Here is a 12,469-nt window from a genome sequence, read left to right on the forward strand (position 1 = left end):
GACAGTTCAAAGTGCCGCTGAAATGTACAGTTAATAGGTCCATTATTACTGACTTAAATGCCTTCCGCTTTATAACTGTTCTAATGGTTAAATTAACAGTATTTTGGACGTCAGAGATATCGTATAAAAATAGCCTTTGAGTAACAATCTGCTGAATGTAGGTACGCTTTTAACTTAACTTTACTGGACCTTGAAAGAATAATCTAAACGCAGAATGAACATGAGGTAGAAAGACTACAAACAAAGAAAAGCCTTCCACGCTGAACTTAATACTATTAGTTTAGTACAACATAGTCACTAATACAGTAAGATTTACTGTCTGAATAATTCTCTAGTAAACAGCATTGGTCGTTAAAAAAGCAGAACATCACATTGACTGAGTCCCTTAAATGATAAACAACAAACTTCAGTGCTATAGAGCTATACCTGCTCTAGGAAAATGTCACACTACTGTGACAGGTGCTTCAGTAAAAGGATTACCTGCACTGTGCCTGTGTTCAAATGTAAATGTCCCAACTTACACTTCCACCCAACATTGCTTGTCATAAACAGAGCTGCATAGAACTGGAGTTTCAATAACACATAGCTGAAAAAAGAACCTCAACAGAGAAATATGAGCTTGAAGAATGATGAGGACAGAAAAATGAGACATCACGTTCTGATTAACATGGTGGAAATCAGGAGAAGAGTTTTTTTTGCTTGAAGTAGGCATCAAAACGACACTGGGCATAGTCCTGCAAAACAATATGGTTAGAAATACATTAATGTGTGTATTGAAATAAACGTAGCATGCAGCTGGTGTTTGCATCAGAATGTAAAAGAGAAAAATTCTCCTTACCATGTATCCAAACTCAATCTTGGATAGCTTTGCTTGGATGATGGACCACAGCCCCCAGAGGAAGTGTGATGCTAATGCATACCTACAAATCAAAACAAAAAACAATGATGACAAAACAAAGCCATTTATTATACATATTCACCACTGCTGTACGTCGTTATAACACCATGTGTTACCTGTTAGCTTCAAGTATCATGTCCTCTTCAATCTGTGTCTGGTCCATAGTAATGTCAGAGTATCTTCTCTGTTCTGCCAAATAACCTCTGATGAAATGAAGCTGAAATAAAAAGCAAAATGATTTGTGGCATATTTAATAAATGTAGTAAAATGATCATTTGTTGGTGATTTGTTACATCCTTATTTGTTTACTTTGTGTTATATAATGAATATCGGAAAAGTAGTTGTATTTGTACTTTTGTTCCATTCCATCGAATATTTTTTTATTTTTTATGTTTGATTATCTTTAAAATGGTAGGACTAATGATCAAATCACGTACTTAAGTGCACAGAAAGAGAAATTATGATTTCAACAATGGACTCAACGAGCAGACAATAAATGTTTAGTGTGTTGTACTGACATATCTGAGGGCAGGGTCCTCCAAGGGGAAGAAGTTAATTAACAAATCGATTGATTTGATTACCCACATGTGCCACAGTATTTGATATAGCCCTCCCTTGAACTCAAAATTGCATTAACAGGTTTTACCACTAGATGGCACTCTGCAACAAGAACACTTCTAACATCTATTCCCTATGGAGACCTTGGGTTTAAACATCAGCACTGTAGTATATGGCATCTGTCTGAACTTCATAGGGAGAAGTGAGTAGATAAATATTTAATCAACTCTACATCCAAATGGTAATTATCAGACTGATACTAAAACTGGGAATATTTGTATGCTCTTTTAATAGTTAAAATCATTGATGCTGCATGACTCTAAATATTATATCATCTTTGTCTTGTCTTTCATCAAAAGGTAAACCTCCACTTACACTATTTGACCTTTTCTCTAATCTTTAGCATACACTTTTTTTTTTACTTTACTTTACTAAGTTTAAACTTTTGTAAACTGTAAATATTTCAATTGAGGTTTCCGGTGTTGTAGTACTCTTATGTATTTTAACTTTGATACTTATAATTAAATCTTATCATCACAATGCAGTGTGGCAATTCTATTCTGAGTATTTAAGCCATTCTGTTTAAATGTGATTCTTGTGAGCCTCTATTAAGAATCAGGAGTGGGTCACAGAAAGGTATACAGTCTTTATCTAGCTGTAAGGTGTTTGGACTGACCTGCTGCTCTCTGGTAGGATAATTCTCCGGTGTGGCTTTGTAGAAGGGCCACTGGTTATAGGTGTAGTCATACACCCACTCACAGAAATGGTTCCCAAAGTCAAAACCCCTACACAAAAGAAAATATAATATTTATATTAACACACAAGGGCACAATCTAAAATTTCAGCCAAAACCACACATTTCTAAACAAAAAGGTATTAATACTGTTGATGTATGACTCTTTGGGTTTGCTAAAAACTAAACCAAACGACATATTACCTGTAATTGTAGCTGCTGTACTCAAAGTCTATCAGCATGAGTCTGTCTGTGGAGGTATGGTCCGTGTCTTCCAGCATCAGAATGTTACCTGCAGGAGCAAAACAAGGAAGTGAGAAACGGTTTAGATCAGAGGATAGTTCAGCTTAACAAAATGGAAAAGCGGTATTTCTGTTACAGTGACAACTATCTGAATTATTCAGACTAATCAACACACACTCCGAATGTGTGCCCGCATATGTAAACAAAGGAGGTATTTCTGGTACTTGTTCAGCTACCATTTTACTTCCAGAGTCACGTTTCTATGCACAATGACAACGCTCTGATGTAGAATACATATATATGCTTGGTAATTGAGACATTTCATAATGGTTGCCTGTTCTGCAAGACAGTCCCATTCATTAGAAACCTAAACTGCCACCTCATCTACTTCAGAGTCTCATTTACACTCATAGGATATTAATAACCACACCCCAGCCTTCCTTTGACTTATGTAATATACTGCGCAGCTGGGCAATGTGACAGTGAAGAAGGAGGGTTGATCAATCAGCCCAAATTAAAGGTGTGAGGATGAGGAAGCAATGAGAGGACAGGATAAAGTTTTTACCTTCCTGGACGTCATTGTGGCAGAACACCACTGGCGATGGAGTCGCTGCCAGCAACGCACTGTGGTGGAGACAAGAGCCAGATGAACAGAGTAGGTGATGAAAGAAATTAAACTACATCTGCAGGTAGTGTAACTCTTACAGTTGGAAAACATACATGGAGCAATACACAAGATAAACACCACACAGTACTTATAGTACTTACTTATTATTATTAACTATCCATATTTTAGTGTGATTATTTGTACTGAACAGCAGGTATATAAGGAGGCATCATAGGTAATATAAGCCAAGCAATTCAAAACATCTACATATGAACCCTATTGCTGAGATGACGATGATCGAGAAAGTTCCAGAATTGCTGGTAAAACTGGTACAACTCTCTAGGAGCTTGGAAGTATATTACTGAAATCTTGAATATACTGGGGGGATAATTCTTGGAAGTGGAAAGAAAAAACTAGATGTCACTCTGATTGACTGAACTGCCTGGATCAAAATACGAACATAGTACCTCGAAATCTTAGATCTGTGTAAGCAAAAGACACGTTATCAACAGAGATAAGTTTGGGGACTTCAGATGACTGCAGCAGAAGTCCAGGGATTTTCCATGCAGAGGCTGTTATGTCTGTGTATGTCTGCTTCAGTGTGAGACTGGTACATATCTACAAGATAACACGTGTTCATAGATAAAGACAATAAACACTGGGCTGATTCTCTGTTGGCAGCTGAGGAGGAGCAGCAGTGAAGCCGTGGAGGCACTGGGACAAAGGTCAGCCATTAGACTGGAAACTAAAATACAGCTTGCCCTGTCCCTAAGATTAAATTCTTGCATGTAACAAATCTCCAACTATGACCCTTATAGCCTTATTCATGTAACATAAAATCGTTTCATATCAATATACATTTGCTGTCCCACACTGTTTTTTCCTGAATCCACATGCTGGCAGGGTTCCTCTTTTTTGCCTCATCGGCAAACAAGAGGGTCTGCACACACACCATTTAACCGTTTAGTTGCTCTCCCGTGTTCCTCTCGTCATCTGGGACATGAGGATTAATCAAACGGTCTTGAGGTTTTTGGTGGTGGTCCTAAAACGTGAATAGTTGTACGAGCTAAACTGCCACTCTGACTAAAGTCTAGATGGAAATTACAGTAGGTAATATGAGATGGCTCTGGCAAAACAGCATCTAGTTGGCACTTGGCTTAGGCAACAGTGATTGCATCATCATTCAGCTACTGCCTTCAAAGTACACTGACTGGATCAGGAGAGGTTTGTTTTGTCTCTCACTGAGACTGACTGGTGGGTACTGGATGGAGGAGAGAGGGGATACTAGAGGTTTAATCCAGCGTTTTTTCCGTAACCCTACCTACCACAACTTGAAGCCTTTAAGTATAACATACGTATAAAGTCACTCCATGCAATATACAGTATTTGGCCATTTGAGGCCTGTGCCCCAACTCACCGGAGGCTCTCCAGCTCAGCAGGCAGGTCAAACTTCATCAGCTTCTTGTACTTCTTCACATGTGCTTCACGTGTAAAATTAAGCTTCATCACTTGACCCATGTATCTAAAAGGAAAAAAAGCAAGCAATACATTTACTTATTAAAAAACAGAGAGTTCTAGTAGAAGAAAGAGAGTGATATCATGGTGCCCTTACTTGTCAATGGTCCCAAACAGCCACTTAGGCTCTTTGTTAAAGGGCATACGCATTTCATGAAAACGTGCCAACTTGGTGGCAATCTCAGCTGAGATGGCCGGATCTGAAAGTTGATCTGTGCACATGCGGGTATTCTGGGGAAACAGAGACACAAAGAAATTACTACTCCTACAAATGCTTCCTCTAAATTAGGAGCTCGGTCAAGTAAGAACACTAGGACCTTTAAGTCTGTGTGCGCATCATACCGGAAGGTACTGTTCTAAGCGTCCCTCTGGGAGGATGCCGTAAAGTTTCGGCCCGAGAGTTCGTTCTGCCAGGATAGCAAACATCACACTCTCCAACACCAGGGAGTCCACTCCCTGCGTCACAGAAAAACAGACAGTCAGACACAGTTTGATAGTGCTTGTGACTTGGTTCATACTTCCATGTGACGGACAATGACACTGCTAAAGTACAGCCACACACATTCATGGACAAATAACTTCATGAGGACCCCTACAAAACCAACCTGTAAAATGGCACCATAGACTCTGAGGAGCACCTGGCGAGGTTCCTCTCCCACAGAGTGCATGTGGTCAGGCAAACTACACAGGTACAGCAGATTACTCAGCCCACCACTGCAAAACAAAAACACCAGTGTGTTGACATCTGAGCAAAGTTAACATGACCCCACAGAATCTAGTCAGAAATATTAGTCAGACAACATCCTTTTACTTAGAAGCAGGCCAGGACATCTGCCTAAGTATATTGGTGAAGTCAACTTCACACAGTACAAACAGGGTTTAGTGTCAAAACACACATTGTAAGTATTGTTCAGACTGGATGGTTCCTTACAGAAATAAATGGTGATCCTATAGAGTTAGAGGGATGCAGAATCACAACAGATATGACAGAAATGTTCAATAATAGCAGCAATACCAGAAGATAGTGGTTCCCAACCTGGGGATCAAGACTCCTCAAAGAGTTCAAAGAAAATTTGAGCGGCCACCAGGTACTTCTGTTACACACAATTATAGATTCTTTCTGATTTAGCTTTTTTTCCTCCTTGTGATATACATGATAGAGTCACCTCTCTATTACAACAAATCCTTCAAATGAAACAATCCGATAAAGAAAATCACAACTCATGTCCACACTAAGGCCATAACATGCATGCATTAAATAATCCCAAACTGGACGGGATGGGAACCTCTGTCATGGGGGATGAAAAGTATCCCAATGACCTAAGTACATGATGGCCAATAGAAAGTCATTATTGGAGACCACCCTACACATTAACGTGTCAACATGACTTTAAATCACTCTATGATTACGATAAGGACATTCTAGTTATTGTATCGTCAGGTCTGTTGTAATTGGCATTATTTACCTGACGATGCTGATTTGAAAATCATCCTGTTTGATGGTCTTCCACGACCCTGAAAGAAAGTCTCGGCACCATGCAAACGCCCTGCCCCTGGTGTCCCGGTCGACCTCCTCGGTTCTCCCATCCCGGAAAGACTCTGCCTCAGAGTCGTCATCACAGTTGGCCCCAAACAGGGGACTCGGCGTCCTCAACTTTCTCTCGTTAACGATAAGCCTGCTTTCCACTCGTTTCGTCTCCACCGGAGGACCCGTGTCTTCCGTTGTGACAGTAGGAATGCTGCTGAAAAGCCCCGGCCCTGGTTTATCTGCTCTGCCCAAGCCCTGCTCGCCGCAACCGCTGCTGCTGGTTACATTTCCACTCGACTGCATCGTGAGTTTCCGGGCGAAGAGTAAAGGAAGACGGTTGTGAAATGTCGGTCTGAAACGGCAGTCGGGACTCGCTGACAAACGCAGTTCGCCGGTAAAGCTACTTAACCGGAAGAGCCAAACATAGCTGGATGGTCTGAGTCGCATGGGGGGCGGTTGATGTCGGATATTAAAGTATCGTATATTCAGATGACTGTTTCACCTCCTTGAGCGCGCAGCGACCGCTGATTTGGACTGAGACAAACTGGCATATTCAACGTCCAATCAAAATTCAATTCTGCGTTCACATGGCAAGCTCATTGGTCGTTGCTAGGTAGTAGTCCCAATACGCGTCAGCTTCCCATATGCTCAAGGCTTCTGGGAAATGAAGTGTTTGTGTTTAGCAACGTGGTGTCATGGAATATCAAACGAATACTTTTTTTGGTGGAACTATGGATGTGGAGAATATTATAGTTTATGACTATCTCTTGAGAGATGGTGGATCATTGAAACTTATGCAACTTTTTCAGGTTTAATTCATACTGTAGCCTATTACAGTGGACCCCAAACTTTATTTTGCTTGTGACCCCTTCATATGAAGCCATGTCTACTCGTGAACCCCTCGAGTTGAGAGAAATCCAATCAAAGAAGGATTTTCCTCTCATATTGTTTTATTTCGATAATTTGTAGAGGGCCTAGCAGATACAACTATACAGTATTTCACAAGGAAAACGGAAAGATCAGAGAAAAATATGAAAAATAAACAAGATTTTTTTTTTTTTTATTATTTCCTATAATCTTATGATCCCTTACATTCATTTCGCCACACCTTGATGGAACCATTGGCCTATTATTTGTCAGTTTTCTTTTATATTACAGTGAAATTGTTGCTTTGAAAATGTAGTAACTGTAATCAGAATCCAGTTAGAAATATAGTAATATACAATATAGTCAGACAACACAGTTTTACTTAGAATGCTTCTATGTTGTGTTTACCAAGCAGGACAGGACATCTGCCTAAGTATATTGGTGAAATCAACTTAGTACAAACAGGATTTAGTGTCAACACACACATTTTAAGTATTGTTCGGATTGGATGGTTCAGTTGAGCGGTCACCAGATACTTCTGTTACACACAATTATAGATTTTTTTCTGATTTAGCTTTTTTGCCTTGTGATATATTTATGTAATTTCTGCAGTTTTAGCTTTTAGGCTACAGTGAAATGGATAAATAATGTATAAGAATGACATTTTATGAGATCAGACAACACATTCAGCAACTTGGAGATTTATTTGAAAATCAATCACTTTTCAGTAAGCAAACAGGAACAGAGATTTCATGATAAGAAGGTTCTGTTGTTACTGAGTAGTCCAGTTTGGGTCAATGATGACAATCTCCTGACTGCTAACCACAGTGGTCTCAGCAGTGAGGTCGCTCTTGAAAGAAGCAGCAATGTCTCTCCCTGTGCACAATACAGGGCAATGGTCAGTTTCTGTCAGACTTCAGCATCATTTACTCTAGAAGATATTTTCAGCTTTTCTGATTTTCATACTATAAACTATGCTGTTCCTGTAACACTTGACACACAATCTATTTAGCTTTCTGTATTCATCTTAATATTAAGGGAAACAGACAAACATCATATTGGTGGTGTATATGTCATCGAAGTGAATGCTGTACTACTCACTCTTTCTGAAGCACCTAGGTTCACAGTTATTTCCAAGAGAGGGTTGGCACACAGCTGCGTCGCAGTGGATATACACCTGTTTAAAAGAAAGTGTATGGTTTGCAAATACACAGATAAGATGATCTTAAAAATGATGTAAAAACTAAACAAAACAAAAAAAAAGATAGGTGGACCCTATACCTTTTCCTTGAGAGGAGTCATAGCTTCTGGATCTGAAGCCTTTCCCTTGCTGGGGTTGGCAGCTCCAGTAGCTACAAACGTGAACATCTTGAAAACGAAACGCCTGTGGTGGGTTGGGTACAAGAGTCCTGGTGAGGCACTCACAGGGATCAGCATGGTCTGGTAACGGTCATCACGGTAGGGGCAGCTATGACAAGAGGAGAGAGTGTGGAAAAGGGACTGAGTATAGTATCAAGAAATGTACTATAAATGCCTATCTCTGAGTCAGACCAACACTTACTCTTACCCATCAATCAGCAAGTCCCACTGAGGAAGACTATGAGGGTAGGGATCAGAAGTTGCCCAGCATCTTCCAAGAGTCAAGACAATGTTGGGATCAGTCCTCTCCAGCATTCGGACCTCAGCGTACACAGGATCCCTGAGCACCTTTGTTACGGGGTAGTCAGCGTCCGTGTAAAAGGAGCTGTAGGCCGCCTCCTCTGCTCAAGCAGAAAGATTGGTTGGTGACACAGTCACTGCCAAATGAGACTAACTGTACAAAATATCTCCTACACACTAACCTTCCACACAACCCTTGGCATTACACTGTCCGTTGGCCAGCCTGAGCTCCACACGCAGGGGTCCAGGAGCTGCAACTGGGGGTGGTGGAGGAACCAGGCCAACCTCAATGACCAGAGCCTCAACTGAGGTGCCAACATATCTACACTGGACAAGCAGCCTGAAACAAGATATAAGATCTGTGTCAGTCAGTCAGAAAGCCACTTCAGTGGGGGTTGGCTTGTAAAATATCACAATGAACTAATCCTAACCCATTGTAGAGAATTCAAGGTCAATTCACTGTGTCTTCTTGATACCACTGAATTGTCTGAACACTTTAAAACCTTCCTCTTGTGTTAGCTTTCTGTTGCTATCTCTTATGTTAACGGGTCGGTTTTGACCCGTGTCTTAAATCAGCCATAAAATACCCTAAAAACAATTATTTATCATTCAATTTGTTTCTTTCTTTATTAGAACACATCTCTTAAAAAAAATTGTTTTATTTATTTATTTATTTTAATATCATTAACTATAGTAACATCTATGGTGTTACCGGTCAATTTCGACCCATATATATTTACTTCAAGAAAAAGGCAAGAAAATATTTTTTTTTTTCAAAGTCAGCTTTTTTAAAGTCATATCGAGGACTACACGTTTTCCTTGTTTTTTCTCAGGGATGCCACTCGCAGATTTGCCTGTGTAAATCTGTAAATTCCATGCATAGCTGGTTTTTGCATCACAGGCTGCCCAGATTTTTATGCCGTATTTGCCTGGCTTACTGGGCATGTATTGCCGGAAGGGGCATTTTCCACGGAAAGGGACAAAACGTTCATCTACTGTCACCTCTGGCCCCGGGTTGAACATCAGTGGAAGCCTGGAAATGTCTGTCTTTGTTTGTTTTGTTTGTTCAGGGAAGGAGACAAACAGGTAGAGAGAGAAGCCCCTAACTAAAGCTCAAGTGGTTGGGAGAGGAGCTGGCTGTGGGCTGTTGGCTGATATTGTGTTTATGATTTCAGTTTTGGCACTAATTATTGTGTTATAATCTTATATTATAACTGGGTCGAAACCGACCCTAACAATACAAAGGTCATAATTTTCACCAGAGCATTTTATCATTAAGTGAAATTGATTTATTTTATTTTATTTTGTTTTAATAGAAGTTCCTGACAAAGTAAAAAAGCCTTGATGCAATAAACAAATTTATGTGGTACTTTCATGCATTTGAAACCTAAAAACGGGTTGGTGCCAACCCTAACACAAGAGGAAGGTTAAGCCTCAGCCTACATGTTGTAATCTTCCATGTTGTGAGCACTCAGTGTTAAAGAAAGAAAAACACATACTCATAGTGGCTGTCCCTGGTAATGGCTCCGTTGGGTCCAATTGCGACTTCATAAAAGGAGGACATCCTGTTCTCATAGATTATAACACCAGGTTCCTCCTACAGTAAGTTGGCAGCATTTCAATCTTTATTACTACCTGACAAAAATGAATACAAATCAAATCGAACAGTCAAATGAGTGACAACCCTTACCGTCATGACAGTGCCGCAGGCAGTGACAGGGAACTGGTAGATGGCAAAAGCTGAAGAGCTGTCAATAGGACTGCAGTTCGGATCATTTCCAAGGAAAGTAATTGACTCCAAATCTAGGTTGGGTAAGGTGGCGTCTCTGGCTACCACCACAATTAAGTGGGCGTCCTTGGTGCACTGAAGAGTCACTGAGAATGACAAATTACAAAGCAAAGACCAGTGCTCACACTATACTTTCTGAAAACATTTAAGTTTAAGAGTAGGACTTCCATGTAGTTCTGCGAGGAATAGAGAAATACTTACCAGATTTGCCATAATAGCACGTGCGTCCATCAAAGCAGCAGTTTAGAGCCTCACACTCTGTTGCAGAGGTGGAAGGAGCCCCACACTGTATCTTGTACTGCTCAGCCACTTCACAAGTGTGAATTTCTTCTGTAGGGTACAGGGGCTGCTTGGACTGCTGAGGCACCTTTTGCTCCTGAGACGGCGGAGATATGTACCTTTTGGGAACCTGTGGCCTCTGAGGCTTCTGGGGCAGGTAGGGCAGTTGGGGCTGCTGAGGCTGCTTGAAATGTTGAGCATCAGCCAGACAGCCAAGCAGGGCAACTGCCAGAAGACAACCACAAATCAACTTCATTGCCATGGCTTCACAGCATAGAGTGAGTCGCAAAAGCACACCAGATGCTGTGAAAAATGTGATGCAAATATGCTGACTTTTATAAGGTATTGGTAATGCTGACTTGTTGATAACTCACATCCTATTTGCTGCCCACAACTGCCAATCAAATGCTCCAGTTACTGGTTGGTCTGTGGTGATGAGAGGGGATGCCAAAAAAAAAGTAAAGTCAAAACAAATTACTGCAATTTCACATCATCCATCAGGAGATACTAACAGTATGTTTGACAGTGAAATTACTATAGGATATACATTTATTGACTAGTATCAAATCCATGCTTGCCACAGAGACAGCATTGTTATTGATCGTGAATGAATGCAATTCCAGCTTGTTTGAACAATTTCAAAATAAAAACCTTCACAGGGTCTGCATGACCAACAAAGTGCAGGTCATGCTGCATTTGTGCAACAGGGCTGGACAAAACAAATACCTCTTCTTATCTTTAAGTGTATTTGCCATTGCTAAACATTTGATGAGGCCTAACTTTCTTCTTGTATGAGAAATAAAATGAAATTCAATTGACAATCAAATTGAAAAGCTTGAAAACATTAGTTTTGATATCTCCATTGTTACTATAAATGTAACTCAAACTAAATATGTCCTAAATGTCAAAATTTAATTGTAGACACCTTGACTTGTGACTATGGGCAAAATTAAGAAGGAGATTTAATTTTACTTTTCAGAAATCTGCAAAGAAAATATGAGTATCTGAAGTATTCTGGAAGAATAGTTATATATTTGGAGATATCTGTAATATCTAATAAAAAAAATACAATACTGACAATAGATTTGAATACCTTAATATGTTGTGAGATATAGAGATATGGAGAATTGCACACTTACTAGAAACAAAGGTGTAGAAATTACATACACATTTTTGATGTCTTCAGTTGGATTTTGACCCTTCAGAATTATAATATATATTTCAAACATTAAAATCTCTTTAGTTTTGACTTATTATATATTGAAGGTGCAATTACATTTTGAGTATAATATCTTAGTTAAAGATTAGAAAAAGATAATTAAAATATCTTAATTGAGAGTAATGAAAGAGATCTTTACAATAAATGAGGGTTTTGCAGAATTTAATTGGAATTATCTTTAATTTGGCTTTTGAGTAGTCACATAACTTAATGACAGCTCATGATGACATTGTCATCAAGATGCTTTTATGTAATCAGTTGTAAAAACATGTCATTGTCAGTTCCTCCAGTAGAGACCACAGTGTCCTCTCTGTCCTGGGGCTTTAACTGGACAGAATAAGATGGAAAAAATAAATAAACCTCATATTTCAAACTGTGCTCACATTTTCTTCATCTGAATCTTTTCTGCATCCTAACGAATTTTTAAATCCTGCAGCTACAACCTGAATATGAGATCAGATTAAATAACGAAATATTTGTCAGTGATTAAGATCTGATGAAACAAGGGTTTTAATTACTTTTGCACTCCTGGATGGTTTTTGTATGTTTGAACAAATTAATTTAACTTTTTATA

The 12,469-nt window shown here is 39.5% G+C and overlaps 2 protein-coding genes across 3 annotated transcripts; both read right to left on the reverse strand.

The window, feature by feature from the left end:
- Window positions 1–177: 177 nt before the first annotated feature.
- Window positions 178–6,531, reverse strand: chkb (choline kinase beta). 2 transcript variants are annotated; one of them, XM_070907434.1, is made up of 11 exons: window positions 6,021–6,531; window positions 5,160–5,268; window positions 4,897–5,097; window positions 4,652–4,785; window positions 4,457–4,561; window positions 2,998–3,056; window positions 2,394–2,481; window positions 2,133–2,241; window positions 1,015–1,115; window positions 839–920; window positions 178–734 (listed from the first exon to the last, which is right to left on the reverse strand). In XM_070907434.1, exons 1-11 carry the CDS (start codon window positions 6,527–6,529, stop codon window positions 678–680), a joined length of 1,554 nt encoding a protein of 517 aa, XP_070763535.1. In that variant the 5' UTR covers window positions 6,530–6,531; the 3' UTR covers window positions 178–677. The 2 variants fall into 2 exon arrangements, with proteins under 2 accessions (XP_070763535.1, XP_070763536.1); XM_070907435.1 differs by having other exon boundaries at window positions 4,897–5,010; window positions 5,151–5,268.
- A 1,190-nt stretch (window positions 6,532–7,721) lies between these two features.
- LOC139286001 (zona pellucida sperm-binding protein 4-like) lies at window positions 7,722–10,938 on the reverse strand. The gene is made up of 8 exons (XM_070906635.1): window positions 10,599–10,938; window positions 10,299–10,483; window positions 10,108–10,205; window positions 8,791–8,948; window positions 8,517–8,709; window positions 8,231–8,417; window positions 8,051–8,126; window positions 7,722–7,825 (listed from the first exon to the last, which is right to left on the reverse strand). The coding sequence occupies exons 1-8, from the start codon at window positions 10,936–10,938 to the stop codon at window positions 7,722–7,724; spliced, it is 1,341 nt and encodes a 446-aa protein (XP_070762736.1).
- Window positions 10,939–12,469: the final 1,531 nt, after the last annotated feature.

Source organism: Enoplosus armatus, chromosome 6, assembly GCF_043641665.1.
Source record: "Enoplosus armatus isolate fEnoArm2 chromosome 6, fEnoArm2.hap1, whole genome shotgun sequence".
NCBI classification, from domain to species: Eukaryota; Metazoa; Chordata; class Actinopteri; order Centrarchiformes; family Enoplosidae; genus Enoplosus; species Enoplosus armatus.

Excerpts from the sequence above, each read along its gene's own strand:
- chkb (XM_070907434.1), bottom strand. The coding sequence starts at position 6,529 with ATGCGACTCAGACCATCCAGCTATGTTTGGCTCTTCCGGTTAAGTAGC. Across the intron at positions 5,269-6,020 it reads TTTCAAATCAGCATCGTCAG|TGGTGGGCTGAGTAATCTGC; the intron begins GTAAATAATGCC and ends TTTGTTTTGCAG. Across the intron at positions 1,116-2,132 it reads ATCCTACCAGAGAGCAGCAG|CTTCATTTCATCAGAGGTTA; the intron begins GTCAGTCCAAAC and ends TTTTTATTTCAG.
- LOC139286001 (XM_070906635.1), bottom strand. The coding sequence starts at position 10,938 with ATGGCAATGAAGTTGATTTGTGGTTGTCTTCTGGCAGTTGCCCTGCTT. Across the intron at positions 8,949-10,107 it reads ACCAGGGACAGCCACTATGA|GCTGCTTGTCCAGTGTAGAT; the intron begins GTATGTGTTTTT and ends ATCTTGTTTCAG. Across the intron at positions 8,127-8,230 it reads TGACTCCTCTCAAGGAAAAG|GTGTATATCCACTGCGACGC; the intron begins GTATAGGGTCCA and ends TCTTTTAAACAG.